Source organism: Coenobita brevimanus, chromosome 110 (assembly GCF_032717465.1).
Source record: "Coenobita brevimanus isolate Jiangsu-jjx chromosome 110, ASM3271746v2, whole genome shotgun sequence".
Taxonomy (NCBI): domain Eukaryota; kingdom Metazoa; phylum Arthropoda; class Malacostraca; order Decapoda; family Coenobitidae; genus Coenobita; species Coenobita brevimanus.
This window is the reverse complement of record NC_137063.1, coordinates 34332632-34354834: the sequence shown is the minus strand read 5'-3', so window position 1 is coordinate 34354834 and position 22203 is coordinate 34332632. Positions and strand designations below refer to the sequence as shown.

The 22203-nt window shown below is 40.1% G+C and overlaps 1 protein-coding gene across 1 annotated transcript in view; it reads right to left on the bottom strand.

Annotated features, from left to right (window-relative positions):
• The window catches only part of LOC145417459 (organic cation transporter protein-like), a 330895-nt gene that overhangs the window by 213579 nt on the left and 95113 nt on the right, over positions 1-22203 (bottom strand). The window contains exon 3 of the mRNA XM_080286154.1: positions 4241-4332. Within this exon, the coding sequence (XP_080142280.1) occupies positions 4241-4332 (92 nt within the window). The remainder of the gene's footprint in view (positions 1-4240; positions 4333-22203) is intronic.

Below are 22203 nucleotides of genomic sequence, written 5' to 3'. Positions count from 1 at the left end.
GTACTCTGGGTAAAGTTCCAGTTACTATAACTTGTGTGGTATGCTGACAAGTTACTTTATACCAACTATTGGGTTTAATTAATTTAGCTAATATACAGTAATGTTATAAGTTACAGAAGGGCAGAAGGTGTAAAGAAACATTTGGAGGCGACAGTTAATCATCCTTTCTAGAGCAGTAATGTCTCACACACGTTAAGTATGGGGCGGGTGGGAGGGGGATTAAGTCCTTCACTCCCATAATGTACTTCTTGTTTTGTTAGTGCTATCTACTGACGAGTTTTATTCAGCATAATGGCAGTTCATATCAGTGAAAGAGTTGATGAACTCTACTGGTTCGAAAATTCTCCAAAGCTGAATAAAACTGCTAGAAGACTGTTAAAAAAAAATAAAAAATTTCTTCGGAGTGAATGGCTTAATTATTCTCGTGTGTCTCCCTAACACTCCCACCTGGCCCCACCCCTGTCCTGCTGCTACTTGGTCATCCAGCCATGTTGGCAACGTACCCGTGCGGCTAACTGTAGGCTACCATTCACCCCTGACCACAGGTCATGAATACAGCCTTGTGTACACCACTGACACGGAACCCACCACAACACAAACGATCAAACTGTCCTTGCATTCTAATTCCCCTATACTTTGTGTTAACGTTTGAAGGCAGAAGACAGGTAATATATATATTGGAGAGAGAGAGAGAGAGAGAGAGAGAGAGAGAGAGAGAGAGAGAGAGAGAGAGAGAGAGAGAGAGACAGTATTATACTTTATATTACCTATTTATATAAAGAGCCGAGATGTTTGTTTGTTTGTGTTTGTTTGTCCCTTAATCACGCCCAAACCATGGGCCGGAGACCCCCAGACCTATCTATATTCTGAATCAGGGTAACCCAAGGATGGTTTTTTTGGGGGATCAAAATTCATCTCTGCGTCATCTGAGGTCATCAATAGTGTTCGTCTTATTGGCCCGGGCAACGCCGGGTACCCCTGCAGCCCAATTTCTGGCATGGAGACTCACATGACCTCCAGTTCGGACATAGGCTATGTGAGGTTGACTTCCAAGGTCATTTGAGGTCACCGGTCGGAGGTCATTTGAAGTCACCGCTAACAGTAAACAAGTGCGCTCAAATACTGTACGTAGCCTGCGAAAGCAGTAATAGAAAATTTATGGACCTCTTATAATCCTTCTTCAAAAACATAAGAGGTAAGTGGTATTCTGGAGTAGAGAGAAAGACTGAACTAGAACCAATGGGATTCAAGTGTTCGCCTTATTGGCCCGGACAACGCAGGGTACCCCTGCTGTTAATATATATATATAGGTTATAAATTATATATACAAATATATTATGTACAGTATATACAGCATATCTCTCTCTCTCTCTCTCTCTCTCTCTCTCTCTCTCTCTCTCTCTCTCTCTATATATATATATATATATATATATATATATATATATATATATATATATCGTATATCGAATCTGCACAAAAATTCCCAGTGACCCAAACAAAGAATCAAGCAAACTGTCCATTTTTCCATATTAACTTACCTGTTTGGTGGCGTCAGGAGGCGGGCAGGAGATAAGTTACAAAACCTACACAAGTCGCACCTGCAGCATCACCCACACTGCCATCAGGCACCGCGTCCTCGCTAGCTGGGCGGCCTTCCTAAGAGGTCATCCTTAGCACCTTAGTGGTAACACACTTTTTCCCTACCACTCACCTTTCGCATTTTTATATTAACTTTAGATACAGCTCTTGTATTTAAGGGGGTCCGAAACAGAACACAAAAGACATCCTTCTCTTTCATGTTATTTACTGTCTGTGTCGAGGTCAGATACATACAGAAAATAAACAACACAAGTGCAAGATTTAAAATATGAATTAATCCCATAATGAATAAGCGCTAGAGAGCCGCCTAAACCCACGAGAACACGGCACAAGGAAGGATAGAAGGATACGTTTAAATGAATCAGTCAACATAAGGGGTGGAGAGTGGGTATACAGTGTGGGTGTGTGTAGTGTAAGTCTGAGTAAGAGTGGGTGTGGGTGTTGATAAGGGGATAAGTGTGGGTGACGTATGTCTGGGTAAAAGCGTGTGGGTGTGGATGTGGGTGTTGATGTGTGCAGTGTAAATTTGAGGAAAGGTATCTGAGTGTGGGTGAGGGTGTAAGTGTGGGTGAGTGTAAGTCTGCGTAAGAGTGTGTGGGTGAGGGTGTAAGTGTGGGTGAGTGTAAGTCTGGGTAAGAGTGTGTGGGTGTGGGTGGGTATAAGTTTGGGTAATTGGGATGTGTGTATGAAAATCTGGATGAGGGGCAGGTGTGGGTGTGTGAAATTGGGTGCGGGTGTGAATGTGAATGATTTGTGATTTGGGGTGTGATTGTGGGTGAGGTGTGGCTGTGAGACTAGGGCAGAGTATGGGCGTGAATATGAGTATGCTTATTTAGGTCGTTTTAGCATTTAAGGTGTGTGTGTGTGTGTGTGTGTGTGTGTGTGTGTGTGTGTGTGTGTGTGTGTGTGTGTGTGTGTGTGAAGAACATGTGAGTTTTTAAGGGACATTTGGTTACCGAGGGTACATAAGCGTATTTATATAAAGTATCTGAATAATTAAGGGATTATGATTATTTTAGGGGAATGTGTGTGTGTATCAGCAGCATGTATGTTTTAAGGGAGTGTATGTGCACTAGGGATGTATCGGATGTCAGAATTTAAACATCCGCGGATGCGGATGTGAATGCGGTTATCATGTTTCTGTATCTTGCGGATGCGGATGCCTGTTTCAAGAAACTGCGGATGCGGATGCAGATGCGGATGTGAAACTATGACATCCTCGCGGATGCGGATATTTTCAGGATAAATTGTTGCATAATCATTTAACTAAAGCTCGACCCTTGGAGACAGCTGCCTATCCCTTATCCCGGCCTTGGGAACTGATTTTTTCCTACTTTTAAAATATTCATAATGAACTCAGCTGTTGTAACAAATACAATGTTTTCAGACAGTGGTACTTTCAACACCTTTCTTTAACTTACTGTGACACTTCCCTAGCCATAGTCTTCATAACACACACACACGCACACGCACACAGCCATACACACCATTATAAAAGCATTTTGATTCCCATTAACCCTGTTAGACACTACAAAGTACCAGGTAAGCGTATTACCCATACGACTCTTATCGACTTGGTGGAGTTAGTCACAGCACTTTGGTCTTGTGCAGACCAAAGCACTATAGAATAACTACAAAATTATTGCCCTTATGACCACCTACCATGGTAAACAGTAAACACAGCAAGCAAGTCGTATCACGGAAAAACACTAATGTTTTTGTTTATAACGAAGGCATTGTATTTAGTATATCCACCACATCCGCTTTGTGTCTCGTTCAAATGCGGATGCGGATGCGGATGCGGATGTTTATTAAAATGCCAATGCGGATGCGGACGCGGATGCGGATGTATATTTTTACATAAGTGCGGATGCGGATGCGGATGTCGAAATGGATGCGGATGTTCCGCGGATGCGGATGCGGATATCCGATACATCCCTAGTGTGTACCAATAAAATACATGTGCGCATTAAGAAGCATATGAGTATTGAAGGGGCATGTGAGTATATAAGGGCATGTCTGTATTGAAGGTGTGTGTGCATAATCACGAGATATGTGCGTATTTATTAAGTATATGAGTAGTTACAGGGCATGTGCGTAATTCAGGTGCATGTGAGTACTTATGGTGCGTGTGCGCGTAATTGAGATGTGCGTATTTATGGGTATGTGCGTAAACCTGAGGATATGTGTGTTTACGGAGTCTGGGAGCGAAACTGAGCTTAGTATATGCGTATGTAAAGAAGTGTGTGTGTGTGTGTGTGTGTGTGTGTGTGTGTGTGTGTGTGTGTGTGTGTGTGTGATTTGTACTTCTTATTGAGAAGCAGCCGAGGTTTAAGTGTTAACGGATATATGCGTGGCTAAACGAGTGATATGTGCGTTTTTAAGGGAGATGTACGGCAATGGACGCGTATGTGTGTATTTACGAAGTGTGCGCGTATTTTAGCCACAGACAGAAGCAGTATGTGCGTATTACAAGGGGTATGTGCGTTTTTAAGGATTGTCTGCAATAAAACGAACGTCGTATGTGTATATATAAAGAGTTTGTGAGGAATGTAGGGATCTGAAAGAGCATGTGAACAGTATGTGCGTTTTTCAATGGCATGTGCGTATGAGTCATGTACATATTAACGTCGTCACTAACCTGTATGGCACGGGCTTGTTGAGGAAGTTGTAGTCCACGTACACAGGTGCACAGACGAACGAAGCGATCATGGTCAGGGCAGACACGTACAGCTGAAATACGTACACCAGGGATTTAGTCTCTCTCTCTCTCTCTCTCTCTCTCTCTCTCTCTCTCTCTCACTCACTCAGTGTGATTTTTGACTCTCCTCACTCTCTTCTCCTTCCCCCAATCCTTCCTAATTAAAGCCATACAACTATATGAAATAAACTCTTCTATGCTGTTTAGGGAAGCTTTTTTGGAGGATACGGCAAATATAACGATAACTGTTGTGGTATTCAATTAAGCACAGGACCCTATTAATAAAGGAGTTAATGTACGCTACACAGGATGGTGTGTAATTAGCACTCCATTAAAAGATCACCTTGCGATATCTTCTGTGTTGCGAGGACGGCTCAGTCTGCCGGTGTGGGCGTGGTAGTACGAAACAAATAAATGCTGCACGATACACCCTGATACCGCTGAGTGAACCGTCCCTGGAATACCCATTGCCTAGCAGAGTCACCCAGCTCAAAAGGTCTATCCCAAAGTTAAAATAATCGTCTGTAAATAATAAGTGTGACAGCAAATGCGTCACTGGACTGGAGGGGTTATTTCTCAGCACTGTAGGATTTCTCTCAGCAGGGCAAAAATAATCTGGTATTGGCCTGAACACGTCACCCAGGCACATCCAAAGCAGCCAAAACATTTCATACTTACCACTGTCAGATGATTTTATTCAGCGTAGGAGAAACGTCTATACTCTTTCTACTTTAACTTGGCCTAAATTTGCCGTCTCTCCATCTTAAAGGCTGAGCCGTAACAAGAGGTAACACTAGAATATGATGCCAGTCACGAAGAAGTGCTATCGAAAGGATGTAAAGCTGTGGCAGTGACTTATACGGTCACTGAGCCACGTGAAATAAGCTAAAAAAAGAAAAAAAAAAGAAAAAAGAAAATCTGGGCCAAGTAAAGGTGGGAAAAATATAGAGGTGGAAGGGCGAGGGCGACATCAGTGGCCCCGCCTAGACCAGCACGATGTGTATTATTATTATTATTATTATTATTATTATAAGCATCAAATTTAGACTGATGATGATGATTATGATGATGATGAGATCTGAGATAATGATGATGATGATGATGGTGATGATGATGATGAATGATGATGATGATGAATGATGATGATGATGATGATGATGATGATGATGATGATGATGATGATGATGATGACGATGACGATGATGATTATGATGCTAATGATGATGATGATTATGATAATGATGATAAATTTAGTGATGATGACGATGATGATTAATGACGATGATAATGATGATGAAATGAGTATTATCATTATTATTATTATAATCATCATCATCATCATCATCATCGTCATCATCTAATCCTGTGTTGTCCCATGAGGAGCATAGAAGCCCGGGGCTAGGCAAGTTGGTCCTGACATTTAAGATGTGAGTGACCAGCCTCATTCATCCCTGAGTGGCATAACGTGAGCAATCAACCCCAACCATCCCTTGGATATAAACCGACACAGGCTTCATCCGGTTGGAGCGCCTTAATTACCCACTAAACCACCAGGCGCCATAAACTGGTTATATGGTTACCACCCGGCGTAGTAAATAGCTTCCCGGTGTACAGGAAACTATTTGGGTTGTCACTCAGTGTAGAGTCACCCGTAGACAAAAGGATGAGGAAAGAAAGAAGGAAAAGACATGAGGAAGGAAGGAATAATTATTATTATTTATCAAGGTCATAGGAGTCCGTCACAGGGTTAGCCATACCTGTCACATTACAATGGCATTCCGCTAAACACACACACACACACACACACACACACACACACACACGTCAAACGTCCTGTGCACCTCCCTGGCTATTTCATTTCTATCCCTCATTTCTATCCATCCCGTTGCACCTCACGTCAGTTCTTTGGTTTCATCAACTTCCATACCCAAGTTTCCCATACAGTCATTTATCATGTGCATCCACCTTCTCCTTGGTCTTCCACGCCTCCTCCACCTCCAATACTTATTCACATGTATCATTAAACCATCCTAGTCATATTCATTCTGTCCATACAGTAAACCTCCGAAGCACAACGAAAAAAGAACACAGAAAGGAACAAAAATCATCACTACCATCACCATCCAAACCCCTTACACGTCCATAATCAGGTGCGGCAGGAACAAAGAAATAAATAATAAATAAATAATGAATAAATAAAAGCATGAAGACGATCCACAACCTGCTCACTGATATGGTCCTGGCGGTTATTTATGCATCATTCAAACACAGGCGTTGAAAAAGCTAAACAAAACAAGAACGACGCAGCAGCCACATACTCCCACATACACGCCCTCTAACAGGTCTACGGGCCCAACATCGCCACAAAACCTTTCCACAGAGAAGTAAACGGAAACGGTAAATGACAGTTTGACTCATTTTACCCATTTCTGTAGGAACCCCAGGCTGAGCTATGGTGGTCTAGTACATGTAAGGGAAGATGACCAGCCTTCTTCCCGCGGGCGTATTGCACGATCGGAAAAAAAAAAAAAAAAAAAAAAAAATGCACACCTGTAACTCCGACTAACCATCACACTACCATCCTTTTTTTTTTTTTTTTTTTTTTTAAAGCATATCTGTGACTTCGGCCACTGTACCTTACTCGACAGTCACAACGCCTATCATCCACCGTACGCCTGACAGAAAAGCTTTTAAAAATATTTCGGTGCCAGAGTGAGAGTACTGTCATCCCCACTCTGACTTATGGACTCTGTTGGAAGAACCTCAGTCAAAAGCGAAAGAGGTGGAAATGAGTTATACTCGTATGAGAGGAGGATGTCAGTTACGTGGAGAGAGACAGACAACTGAAGTTCAAGAAGCGCTGCGGTGTTCATCTGGTTGTGATGGATAGTGTTAGAAGTACCCTGAGATGGCCTGGCCATGTGGCGAAAATGATGAATGAGAAACTGACTAGAAGAGTTCACTGAGTAAAGTGGAAGAGAAAAGGAGGAGGGGGAGGGGCAAATCAAGGATGAGATGAAGGGATGGAGAGGTACTGTCCATACGTGAGTGGTGTATGAGTTAGAAAGAGGGCAGCCTAATATCAGAGGAGGGGGTGACGTGGAGGCAGCTCGTACGTGACTACCCCATTCGAGATTAAGGCGTCTGACAAGAGAACACAATACTGTATATAGAGAATAATGCGATGAGGCATGTGAGTGATGTGGTGATATGTTACAGGCATGACACTGAATACTGGTACACCACGCTGCCAGAAATCTGTGTGTGTGTGTGTGTGTGTACACACACACACACACACACACACACACACACACACACACACACACACACACACACATATATATCTATATATATATAGATATATATATATATATATATATATATATATATATATATATTTCACTATCATCATCATCAGCCATAACTAGTCCACTGCTGAACAAAGGCCTCCCCCAACCTTTTCCACGAATTCCTTGACTGAGCCAATCTTTGCCACGTTTTCCCTGCAAATTTCTCTGTCTCATCTCTCCATGTCCTGTCTGGCCTTTTTCTGCTATGCTTACAATCTCTTGGTGTCGTCAGTAAGCCTCTTGCTCCATCGGTTATCCCTTATTCTTGCTATATGGCCTGGCCACCTCCATTTCTGTTCTTTTATAACTTCTATAAAAGAGAGGGAGACCACGAATAGGATGGATGGACAGTGTGAAGAGAGCGCTGGATGCGAGAGGGATGTCTGTTGAGCAAGGAGGAGTGGCTGTGCGTGACAGAAATAAATGGAGAGAAATTGTGAATGAATAAACGATGACGTAGCCCTGAGGGGATATTCTCCCGCATTTGGTCTGATTAGCTAGTCAGGTCAGGTGCGAGTAAGGGGATGGGTCTATTATGATGTGGGTCTATTGTGATGTGGCAGGGGTAAACCAGCTCTGCTGTCGGGCCCTGCTGCGGATATCACTGATTGCACTGTGCAGTTGACTCTCGTGTTGTGTGGTGCGGTGAGGATCTGTCCCTTCTCCCCTTTGGGGCTAAGATGCGAATGAATGTGTTTGAGTGGATGAGTAAATGGGGAGTGTGTCGTCCTGTCTCGGCTACCTCCCTTTCCATGGGGGAAGCAGCCTAGGTATATAGATAGATATAATATCTTTGACTTTAGTCTGCTCTCTCACCCAAGTTGATCTTTTACTGTCTCTTAAAGATATTCCCAACACTGACCTTTCCATTCCTCACTGGGAACGGATTAATTTATTTTCCATTGATTTTGTCAGTTTCCAGGTCTCACAACCATACGTCATGGCTGGAATTATACATTCGTTATATACTTTTCGTTTCATACAGACTGGTAAGCTGCTTTTCATAATGTCTTTATGTTTACCGAAAGCTTTCCATCCAATTGTAATGCTTCTTTTTATTTCGCTATCATGATCTTTCGTTAATTTTAGTACTTGTCCCAAGTAGTTGTACTCCTCAACTTCTTCAATAATTTCATCGCATATTCTGATGACGCTCTTTGGTGTTTGTGGATTAAACATTACTTTAGTTTTACTCTGGTTCATCTTCAGTCCTACTTTCAGACTTTCTCTGTTCAGGTCATTTAACATTTCTTGCAATGCCTCCGCTGTTTCTGAGATTAGGACAATATCATCTGCAAATCTTAAATGGTTTAGCTTTTCTCCATCCATGTTCTCTCCTTATATATATATATATATATATATATATATATATATATATATATATATATATATATATATATATATATATATATATATATAGCCTCTGTGGTATAGTGGTAAAGTGTGCGTTTTCGTATACTAAAGAACGAGGGTTCGCGCCCCGCCAGGGTAATAAGCTTTGGGAACGTTCTTCTGGCCACGTACTGCTTTGGCGGACACAAGGGGTGCTGTGGTTGAACCCGTGTCGCATACTACAGAGCATGCTTGCACCCAGTCGGCTTGCACAGGCTGATTACACTTGGTTCACAGACTACACACACATCCAAAGCCACTATAACACAACAATTACACTTACAAGCACATCTCATCCTACATATAATCTCTACCAGACAGCCTAAGCCACTTGATGGAGATACATTGGCTGTATCGTCCCCACTTCGGTCGAGATAGGCCGGTCCTGCAGTGGACACTCAAACGGCTGATGAGATGAGATGATATATATATATATATATATATATATATAGGCTGCTTCCCCCAAGGAAAGGGAGGTAGCCGAGGCAGGACGACACACTCCCAATTTACTCATCCACTCAAACACAGTCATTCACATCTTACCCCCAAAGGGGAGAAGGGACAGATCCTCATCGCACCACACCAAACGAGGGTCAACTGCACAGTGCAATCAGTGACATCCACAGCAGGGCCCGAGAGCAGAGCTGGTTTACCCCTGTCACATCATAATAGACCCATCCCCTTACCCGCACCTGACCTGACTAGCTGATCAGACCAAATGGGGGAGAATATCCCCTCAGGGCTGCGTCATCATTTATTCATTCACAATTTCTCTCCATTTATTTCTCTCACGCACAGCCACTCTTCCTTGCTCAACAGACATCCCTCTCGCATCCAATGCTCTCCTCACACTGTCCATCCATCCTATTCGTGGTCTCCCTCTCAGCCTTACACCTCTCACATCAGATCTAGTTATCTTTTTCACCAATTGCTCATTATCCATTCTCTTCATACGCCCAAACCATCGCAACACCCTCTTCTCAACTCAATCAACCATCTCCCGAACAACACCAGTTCTCCTTCGCATTTCATCATTTCTCACTCGATCCATACGTGTCACTCTACACATACTCCTCAGACACCTCATCTCCATTACATTCAACCTTTTCCTCTCTGCTACACCCATATTCCATGTTTCAGCCCCATATAACGCAGTCGGTACCACAACACCCTCATACAGCCTTCTCTTTACATCCATTCTAAGCAAACGACATCTAAAAACTTTTTTCATTCCTCCCAGCACCTTTCCTACTTCATTCATTCTAAATTTCACTTCTGCATCTATTCTTCCATCCACAGCAACATGTGACCCTAAATACTTAAAACACTCTACCTTCCCAAGCAACTCACCATTCAAAACTATATTCATCCTCCTACCATCTACCGACCTTGTACACTTCATCACTTTACTCTTATTCTCATTTACTTTCAATTTCCTCCTTTCACACACCCTTCCAAATTCCTCTACCAACTGTCTCAATTTCTCCTCTGAATCAGCCACCAGTGCAGTATCATCTGCAAACAGCAGCTGCTTCAGATTCCACTCTCCACCATCAACATTCACCAGACTCAGACCTCCACCTAAAACTCTTGCATTCACCTCCCTTACAACACCATCCATATGAATATTAAACAACCAAGGCGACATCACACATCCCTGCCGTAGCCCCACTCTCACAGGAAACCAGTCACTCACAGCATTTCCCACTCTTACACACGCTCTACTATTTACATAAAAACTTTTCACCCCTTTTAGTAACTTACCATCAAGTCCATACAATCTTAAAACAGTCCACAAAGCCTCCCTATCAATTCTATCATACGCTTTCTCTAAATCCATGAATGCCCAAAACACATCCTTGCCTTTCGCTAAATACTTTTCACACACTTTCTCACAGCAAACACCTGATCCACGCATCCCATCCCTCTCCTAAAGCCACACTGCTCATCACCAATCACTCCCTCTGTACCCTCTCTAACTCTCTTAAATAACACTCTACCATACACCTTACCTACCACACTTAACAGACTTATACCCCTAAAGCTATTACATTCATACTTATCACCCTTGCCTTTATACAAAGGGACCACACAAGCACTTGCCCAGTTAACTGGCACAATACCTTTCACAAAGCACACACTGAACAATCTTACTAACCAGTCAACAATAGTCGCTCCACCACCCTTCAGGCATTCCACAGCACACCCATCCATACCTGCAGCTATCCCTGTTTTCATCTCCTTTACTGCCTCCTGCACTTCCTCCTGCGTGATCAAAGAAATCATTCAACTCTCCCAACACATTAATTCCTTGCACCCTTCCATCCGCCACAATCTCAGCCACACTTTCTTTCTCTACATTTAACAATTTATATAATATATATATATATATATATATATATATATATATATATATATATATATATATATATATATATATATATATATATATATATATATATATATATATATATATATATGTATATATATATATATATATATATATATATATATATATATATATATATATATATATATATATATATATATATATATATATATATATCTCCATCCATCCATCATCCAATCCAACATTGCCCAATGAGGAGCGTAGAAGCCCGGGGCCAGGCAGTTGGTCCCGACATTTAAGATGAGAGTGACCAGCCTCACTCATCCCTGAGTGGCATTACGTGAGCAATCAACCCCAACCATCTCTTGGATATAAACCTTCACCGGCTCAATCTGATTGGAGCACAATAATTACCCACTAAACCACCAGGTGCCAAAATTTGGTTATATGGTTACCACTCAGCGTAGTAAATGGTTTCCTGGTGTACAGGAACCCATTTGGCTTGTCACTCAGTGTAGAGTCACCCACAGGATGAAGGAAGAGGAAAGAATGAAATAAAGAAAGACAGAAGAGGGAGTGTAAAGTCATCTGTAGGCAGAAGGACAAGAAAAGAATGAAGGAAAGAAAGACAGGAGAATGGAAGGAAAGAAGGATGGAGAGGAAAGGGCAGACACACATCGAGTGAGTGGATGGTGAGCGCCCCCACCTACCACACACACACACACACACACACACACACACATATATATATATATATATATATATATATATATATATATATATATATATATATATATATATATATATATATATATATATTTCGCACAATCTCCAAACAGTTGTACTCACTACGATATGTAGATAAAGAGGTTTATTAATGCTACATCTAACCCCTCCCTCTCCTCACCTGAATAACATCGTCTCTAGGGCACAAGACTAACTTCTTCATATCGATGGCGTATCTTAAATTTTAGTCTTGCTTTTTTCAGACGATTTCAAACGTCGCAGAACAACATAAGGCTGTGATGTGGTTAATGAAGCCTCTATCTAAGACCTCCACTACAAAAAGTGTTTTGAGATAAACTAAATCGTGTCAAGACAGCAAGAATTAAAAAAAAAAAAAAGTAGTTACCTATTTACTTATTGTGCAGCCACAATAAGGAAGCTTCGCCATAACTATTTATGGTACTGATTGTCTTTGTAGTTATACAAATGCTGCTTTTGTGTTCACTGCCTTTAAAAAACTTCATATGAACACAGCATATATATTTGCACAATTTTAACGGACGAACTTTATGCTTAACTGTAACCATACTCCTTTCAGTTAATAAGAGGGACAGCCGCTATATTTCTGTCAAGTTACAGCTTAAAGCTTTTTTGGTTTTCTCTACAAAGTGTTACAAAGAAAACACTGAGCGAATATGATTTCGGTACTTTCCACTATGTTAAATGACAAAATATTGAGCCAAAATTCTCAGGAAGAATCAAATATCTGTATATCAATTCGTTTCTGAGATATTTCATTTTCAAATATGCTATTTTTGCACCAAAAATGAGTATATGACCTTCAAAAATAGGTCAAAGTCACTTATATTTGGCAAAGTACTTGGGTTACCCTTGGGTACCTTCCTGTATAATATCAAAATCTAAGAAAAAATTGCAAAGAAAAATAATATTTACCAAAACAGTAAGCTTTGCCATATATATAGTGAACCTTAATACGTCACCCGACAGAGGAAATAAATAAATATACCCTTCTACTTCAAACATGGAAACTATGTCTATACTGGAAAGCCAAGTAATAATAAATGAGGACATGACGGTGTAGTATGCAAAATTAATCACTCAGAAACAAGTGCTACGGAACACCACAGGCCAGTGAAAATCTAGGCCAGTGTGGAGGGGACGTGTTGTTTTTACCCTTCACTTGACGACGTCAGAGGAGGCTACTGTTATCACTATAATAAGATGAACAAGATAGATGGCATACAGGTTTTTGTTTCCAGGCCAGAACTCAGAAATTATCCACTACAGTGTAATGAAACATCACATGGTTGTGTGTCTTATAGTGAACTGGGGACTTTTGATAGGTAGAATGCTGTATCTTAAGTATTTGTTTTTTTTTTTAAATAATGGAAAGTAAAAATAAAAAAATTCTCAGGTTTCAATTCGACCTGCACAAGGAATCTTAAGGGTAATCATAAAAGAAAAAAAAGGCTCTTTATTACCATGGATAAACTAATGAAAATTTTAAGTCTTAATGTCTCTGTGTTACTCAGAGGGAGGGGGGGGGGTCGTTATGCGCTTGGTTAGGTGTGCAGGGAGATGGGGGGCATGTGCTTGGTCAGATGGAGGGTTGCAACAACGTAGCGTTGCCTATGTTAACCTTTTCAGTCAGACAATGGCGTTTTATTTATTCATTTATTTTTTTATTTATTTTTTTATTTTATTTTCTTTTTTGCTTTTATGACTCCGTCCAGCTATGGTGGAGGCATGAAGTAACTGGTGTGGCCGTGGCTTCGTGTGCTGGTGCACGCACTCGCCCGTAACACTCTTCTGGGCGAGATATCTCTTGAAACCATCATCAGATTTCTACCAAACTTTTGTCAGTGATGTAGTATGAAGAGGTGATGAACTGATTCGGCAGCTAGGTCAAGGGGTCAAAGGTCACAGTCATATGGGGTCAACTTAGTTAATCTTGTGGGCATGATATCTCCTGAACCCCATGACGGATTTTGACCAACCTTTTGTCTGTGATACAGTGAGAAAGGATGATGAACTGATTAGGTCTGCAAGGTCAAACAGTCAAAGGTCACGGTCATATGGGGTTGACTTAATTCATCTTTGCATGCATGCATTATAACACTATTGTGAGAGCAGTATATCCTGAAACCATCAACAGATTTTCACCAAACTTTTGTCAGTGATTCAGTATGAGGAGATGATGAACTGATTAGGCCAGCTTGGTCAAGAGGTTAAAGGTCAAGGTCATTATAGGGTCGAACTGGTGTCTCCTTGTGGGTGCGATACCTCCTAAACCCTGCAACAGATTTCAACCAAACTTTTGTCAGTATTACAATATGAAGGGATGATGAACTGATTAGGTCAGCAAAGTAAAGGGGATTGAAGCCAAGGTAATATGGGGTTGACAGGTGGATTTAATTCATCCTTGTGTGTCTTCCAGGGGCCAGGGTGGCTAATGTGGTAGATAAAATTTCAAATATCGTAAAGGAAAGTGGTGACAAACCCACTGTGTGCCTCAGTGTAGGAGGCAATGATATTAGTAGCCGTAAGAGTGAGGTACTGTGGAAAAGGTACAAGTTGATGTTAGAAAAGGTTAGGGAGAGGGGAGGAACCCCTGTAGTGCTTGGTGTTTTACCAAGGTGGCGGGTTGGAAGGGAATGGTTGAGCAGGGCAATAGGGTTTAATTGCCGCCTTGAAAGGTATTGCAAAGATAATGCAATACCTTTCATAGACAGCTGGGACCGGTTTTATGGACGAAGTGCCTTGTATAGTTGGGATGGGACTCATCTTAGCAGGCAAGGAGTTACTGTTTTAGCTGGAATGATAGATAGGGAGTTGGAGGGATTTTTTCGAGATTGAGAAGTAGGTGTACAGGAAGATGCAGCAACTACAGTCAGAAATCATTATTACCATGTTTGGATAGATGCATCGATACTTGCAAAATTAAGAACAAAAGTTCAACCAATAGTGTAGATACATCCACTCAGGCACCTCAAATTGAGCAGGCGATGATAGATGATAGAACAAGCGATGATAGAAGGGCGATAAGCGATAGTACAAAAAATTGTTATATTAGTAAAGTAAAGAGTTTCCCAGTTAGTAATAAAATAAATAACAGTAAATGCCAAAGGTAAAGGCATAACTACTCGTAATAATCTGAAAGTGTACTACACAAACAGCCGGAGTTTACGTAATAAAATGGATGAACTGAGGGCTTTAATTTGTACAGAGAAAATAGACATTGCCGTTATTAGTGAAACTTGGATGAATACAGACACTCGAGAATTTTTAGCAGAATATCAGATAAAAGGCTATAATATTTTTGTGTCAAACCGTCAGGGAAGAAAGGGGGAGGGGTAGCTATTTATGTAAAGGATTCATTAAACTGTTACAATAAAGCAGACATTAAGTAAATAGGGACACAGAAAGTGTCTGGGTTGAAATTAGTAACAATAGGGAGAAATTAGTCTTAGGAGCAATTTACAGATCTCCAAAATTAAGTAGAGCTGATAGTAAATACCTCTGGGAGGAAATTAGGAAAGCATCACAGTCCAGCTTAGTAATAATTGTTGGGGACCTTAATCTGCCAAGGATAGATTGGAGAAATCAGACAGGAGATGCAGAGTCAGAGGAATTTCTAGAGGTAGTACAGGATAATTTCCTTTATCAGTATATCAGGGAGCCCACCAGAGGTAATAATATACTAGATTTGGTTTTAGCTAATAAAGAAAATATCATTAGCGATATAGAGGTTGGTGGACGACTTGGTAATAGCGATCATGAAGAAATTAAGTTCAAATTTATTTGGGATGTCTGTTCCACTGAAAATACCTCCACCGTTCCTAATTTTCGTCTAGGAGATTTCGATGGCTTAAGAGCTTATTTTCGAACGGTATTCCACAGGGAGATTAGCTATTTGAGGGAATGTCAGGTTAGTGGGGATCCCCAGGTCATAGGTCAGGCGCAGGAAGCACGTGGGACGTCCGTCAGGTGTCTGTGAGGGGGAGGTGGTAGATAGGAATGTAGTCCAGGTGACGGAAATTAACTCAGCTCCAGTACCAAACAGACGTTCGACCAGTGAGAAGTATAACGAGTTAATAAATATAATATACGGAGGCCAAGATAGATATATTCCTTCAAAACCGTTTAGAACTAACAATTCAGAACCAAGATGGTTAAACAACAGATTAAAATCTCTCATAGGCCAAAGGAAAGGAATATATAGAAAAATAAAAAGTGGAGAGGAACACTTACGTAACCGGTACACAATTTTAAATAGAGAAGTAAAGAGGGAGATAAGAAAAGCAAAGAGAAGTTATGAAATTAAGGTTGCAAGTGAATCAAAAGTAAACCCCAAGGGTTTTTATCAAATGTACCGAACGAAAAATAAAGATAGGATAGGACCACTCAGAACAGAATCAGGTGACATTACCAGTGAAGATAAAGAAATGTGCTCCATCCTAAATAATTATTTCATATCAGTATTCACCAAGGAAAATCTAAGCCTGGTCCCTCAAGCAGCAAATATTTACCATGAGAATACGGAAAATATTCTTAGTAAAATAACCATTAGTAAGGAGGACGTATTGAAAGAAATTAACAAGTTAAAACCTCAAAAATCGCCAGGTCCGGACGATATATATGCAAAAATTATAAAAGAAACCAAAGAAGAATTATGTCAGCCACTTTTAACGTTATTTAATGACTCTTTAAGTTCAGGAGAAGTTCCAGAGGCGTGGAAAACCGCAAACGTAGTGCCCATCTTTAAAAAGGGTGATAAATCAGCTGCGTCGAATTATCGTCCGATAAGTCTAACGTCAATAGTAGGAAAAATGTTAGAGTCAATTTTGGCAAATAAGATTAGAGAACACTTAGAAAGATTTAATCTTATAAACGAAAGTCAGCACGGATTCAGGCAAGGACGATCCTGCCTCACAAATTTGTTGTCATTCTACTCGGAGGTCTATGAGGCAGTAGATAGCGATAAAGCTTACGATGTTATTTATCTGGACTTTAGTAAAGCTTTTGATAGAGTCCCACACGAAAGGTTAGTTAGAAAGGTTCGAGCACACGGTATAGACGGCGATATCTTAAAATGGATAGAATCCTGGCTGAAAGGACGAAAGCAGAGAGTATTAATAAATGGAACTAAGTCGGACTGGGGATTAGTAACTAGCGGTGTACCACAGGGTTCAGTACTCGGTCCCTTATTATTTATCATATATATAAATGATCTAGACTTAGGAGTCAATAGCAGAATCAGCAAATTTGCCGACGATACAAAAAATAGGGCGTATCATTAACTCGACTGACGATTGCCATTACTTACAAAAAGACCTCGATACATTGTCCAGATGGTCTAAAACTTGGCAAATGGAATTTAACGTTGAAAAATGTAAAGTATTTAACGTAGGCAAGACCATTGGAGATACTAAATACAGCTTAGATAACAAAGAAATTAGCAAATCGGAATGCGAGAGAGATCTAGGAGTTATGATTAGTAACGACCTTAAACCTAGGCAACAGTGCATTAATGCGAGAAATAAAGCAAATAGGGTCCTAGGATTTATTTCGAGAAGCGTGAGCAATAGATCATCTAAAGTAATACTGAAACTTTATCTAGCATTAGTAAGGCCACATTTAGACTACGCAGTACAATTTTGGTGTCCTTACTATAGAATGGATATTAATTCGTTAGAAAATGTACAGAGAAGAATGACTAAAATGATACATGACGTCCGGAACCTGTCATATGAAGACAGACTGAAAAGACTAAGTCTGCATTCGCTAGAGAGGCGTAGAGTAAGGGGAGACTTAATTGAGGTTTTTAAGTGGATGAATGGTATAAATAAGGGAGATATTAGCAAGGTACTTAAAGTGAGCATACAGGATAGAACTAGAAATAATGGTTTCAAACTAGAAAAATTCCATTTCAGAAAGGAAATCGGTAGAAATTGGTTTGGTAATAGAGTAGTAGACGAATGGAATAAGCTACCTAGTAAAGTAGTTGCTGCCTCTTCCATTGAGAGTTTCAAGCATAGGCTAGATAAGCATATGACAAATAAGGGGTGGATATAGAATAAACATAAGAACATAAGAACATAAGAAGAGAGGATAACTGCAGTAGGCCGGTTGGCCCATGCTAGGCAGCTCCTAGAAGAGTAACTGAACTACTAGAATGAGATAAGGATAGCAAAGAAGAAGGCTCTCCCCCGCCCTCCAAACCCTCCAGCCGAAGCCGGCAGGAAAAAGTCAGAAAGAACACCACGCCGTATAGAAAAACTGGCGTGGACATTTTACAGGAAAGTGTGAAAGGAGAATAGAGACTATCATAGTGTAACCTGAAAAGAAAATTTATTTTTGAATTAGTATTGGTTATAATATTTTCTTTATTCTATATCCACCCCTTATTTGTCATATGCTTATCTAGCCTATGCTTGAAACTCTCAATGGAAGAGGCAGCAACTACTTTACTAGGTAGCTTATTCCATTCGTCTACTACTCTATTACCAAACCAATTTCTACCGATTTCCTTTCTGAAACGGAATTTTTCTAGTTTGAAACCATTATTTCTAGTTCTATCCTGTATGCTCACTTTAAGTACCTTGCTAATATCTCCCTTATTTATACCATTCATCCACTTAAAAACCTCAATTAAGTCTCCCCTTACTCTACGCCTCTCTAGCGAATGCAGATTTAGTCTTTTCAGTCTGTCTTCATATGACAGGTTCCGGACGTCATGTATCATTTTAGTCATTCTTCTCTGTACATTTATATTATAACCAATACTAATTAAAAAATAAATTTTCTTTTCAGGTTACACTATGATAGTCTCTATTCTCCTTTCACACTTTCCTGTAAAATGTCCACGCCAGTTTTTCTATACGGCGTGGTGTTCTTTCTGACTTTTTCCTGCCGGCTTCGGCTGGAGGGTTTGGAGGGCGGGGGAGAGCCTTCTTCTTTGCTATCCTTATCTCATTCTAGTAGTTCAGTTACTCTTCTAGGAGCTGCCTAGCATGGGCCAACCGGCCTACTGCAGTTATCCTCTCTTCTTATGTTCTTATGTTCTTGTGGGCGCGCGTCCGTAACACTATTGTGGGTGTCATATCCCCTGAACCCACTGACGGATTTCCACCAAACTTTTATCAGTGATGCAGTATGTGTATTGTGGGTGTCATATCCACTGAACCCACTGACGGATTTCCACCAAACTTTTATCAATGATGCAGTATGTGGAGATAATGAACTGATTAGGTCAGCTACGTCAAGGAATCAAAGGTCAAGGTCATATGGAATCAACTTAGTTTATCCCTGTGGGAGCGATATCTCTTCAACTCCAATGGATTTTGACCAAACTTGTGTCAGTGATACAGTATGGAAGGTTGATGAACTGACTGCATCAGCAAGGCCATGAAGGTTGTAAGCGAGGTAGTGGCCAAGACTTGGTGGACACATACCGAGCAACGCTTTGCATTGACGACTCGGGGCCCGAGTTCTCGGCGTCTCATTTCTATTTTTGTCTTCCCCTTCTTTCTTTTTCTTTTCGTTCTTTCTTTTCTTCTTTTTAATACAACCAAATAACTGCACTCGACAGAGTACCTTAATAGTGAAGGTAAGATTCCAGGCAATAGGCTACATAAAGTAGCCCTTTATAGTTCCTTAAGGTTTGTAGAGTTGAATTTAATTGTCTGAAAATAACAGGAATAAAACTGAAAGCACATAATCAAAGCCAACGGGTACACACACACACACACACACACACACACACACACACACACACACACACACACACACACACACACACAATATAGTAAAGGAGGTGGAGTACACCTTTCATTTAAATACAGAAGGAGGAGGGGGAAAGTCCCTAGGGAGCTGAGTAAGTCGCTGACGACAACCAGCGTTCTAAACCTACATCCTTTTTCCTATGTACAGTAAATAAATAAATGAAATAAATAATATTACAAACACAAAACATAATTCTTTAAATAATAATTTATGGACAAGAAAGATTTACGAGTATATGCCGTACGGCAAGCACAACTGAGAAATGTTGTGGGATTAAGTTCTTAGGAACGATTTAATGGAGTGTGGGGAGAGGCTTATCAAGCATGGGCCAACAGACTCTGTCCGTGTGTCTGTCTGTCTCTTTGTCTCTGTCTCTGTCTGTCTGTCTGTCTGTCTGTCTGTCTCTCTCTCTCTCTCTCTCTCTCTCTCTCATAATTAGCTATTCGAATAAACCAGCGACATAGCCAGGTTTAATGGGCCTTGGGTTAAACATACCAGTGCATAGACAGAACATTACGCAGAACATACTTACAATGCCACTACACAAATGCACGTGTATTTATAGCTTGTAAACTGGTTTATTTAAGCATATAAGACAGTAAGTATATAAATATAGAGTCACACACACACACACACACACACAGAGGAACTGGAATTACTGAAAGAGAAGAGGGAGGAAGCAAAAACAAAAAATGAGGGAAGATCAGAGGAGGAGAAGAACACATTTTTTTTTACAAAGTAATAGGATTGCAGGTACGAAAGTGGTACATAAACAGGAGGGAATAAAAAGGAGGAAGGTAGTAGAACCATGTCATGACAAGTATATAAACAAGATGATTAAGCTGATGTACTCAAATGTGGATGGAATGGTATCTAAAATATTAGAGATGAATGATTATGTCATTGAAAATGAACCACATATAATATGCCTAACTGAAACAAAATTAACACCAAGGATATCAAATGACATCCTAAACTTATGAAGAGAGAACCTGTATTTTTACACAGGAAATTTCTCTGATGATCCTAAACTTAGAGGAATATAATATATGGAGAAGAGATAGGAACTTAAAAAAAGGAGGAGGAATTATAATATAAACTAAGAAAAATCTAAAAGTCAAAGAAATAGAACTAGATATACCATCACAAGTAGAACTGATTGCAGTAGAGATCAACACATCTGAAGGGAAAATAATTGTAGCCAATATGTACATGCCACCCAGATCAAACACATGGGAAAGAGACGAATATGAGGACCTGGCAGAGAATACAATTCAGAGTTTAAGAGCATTACTACATAAAATGGAAGAGAAATCGGAAAGAATTATACTAACTGGAGATTTTAATACAAATATAAATTGGAATACTCTAGATATAATAAGCCAAGAAAGCTGTTGGGACCAAAAGCTCCTGCATCTTGTGCAAGAGTTTTTCCTAACGCAACATGTAAGGGAAACCACCAGCAAAAGAGGACTCGATGTACCCTCAATGCTAGATCTCATATTTACTAGGCAAGAAAACGATGTTGACAATTTAATATATCACCCTCCATTCGGCAAAAGCGACCATGCAGTACTAAATTGCAACTTCATGATTGCATATGACATAGAAAACAGCAATGAAAGTTACAAAAAGAGCCTAAACTATAAAAAGGGAAAGTATCATGACCTAAAGAAGTACTTCTTAGAAATTGCTTGGGAAAAGGAGCTTAGAGGACAAGATTTAAATGCTATATATGAAAAATTCTGTGAACTTTATGAAATAGGAGTCCAGAAGTACATCCCACAGCACAAAGAAGCAGAAAAGAAAAAAAAAGAAATGGTTCAATACAGAATGTAAAAAATCAAAAATAAAAAGAGATTTGTTGTGGAATAGATACAGAAAACACAATAGTGAAAGGGCATTTAATAATTACAAACAGGCAAGAAACGATTATACAAGAATAAGGAGGGAAGCCCAAAAACAGTTTGAGGAGGATATAATAAATAAAAGCAGTGATCAACCGAAGCTATTTTACAGCTATATCAGAAGCAAAACCAAAGTAAAAGATATAATACAATCCATTACGGACGAGGGAATCACCTATACACAAGAGAAAGATGTTTGTGAAGCACTAAATAAGAATTTCCAATCAGTTTTTACAGAAGAAAAATATTTTGAGAGGGCTTATATGGAACATGCATGTCCACACATACTACCAGATATACAAACATCAGAAAAGGTAATACAGGAGGAGTTAAGTAAATTAGACAGAGGAAAAGCAAATGGTCCTGATGAAA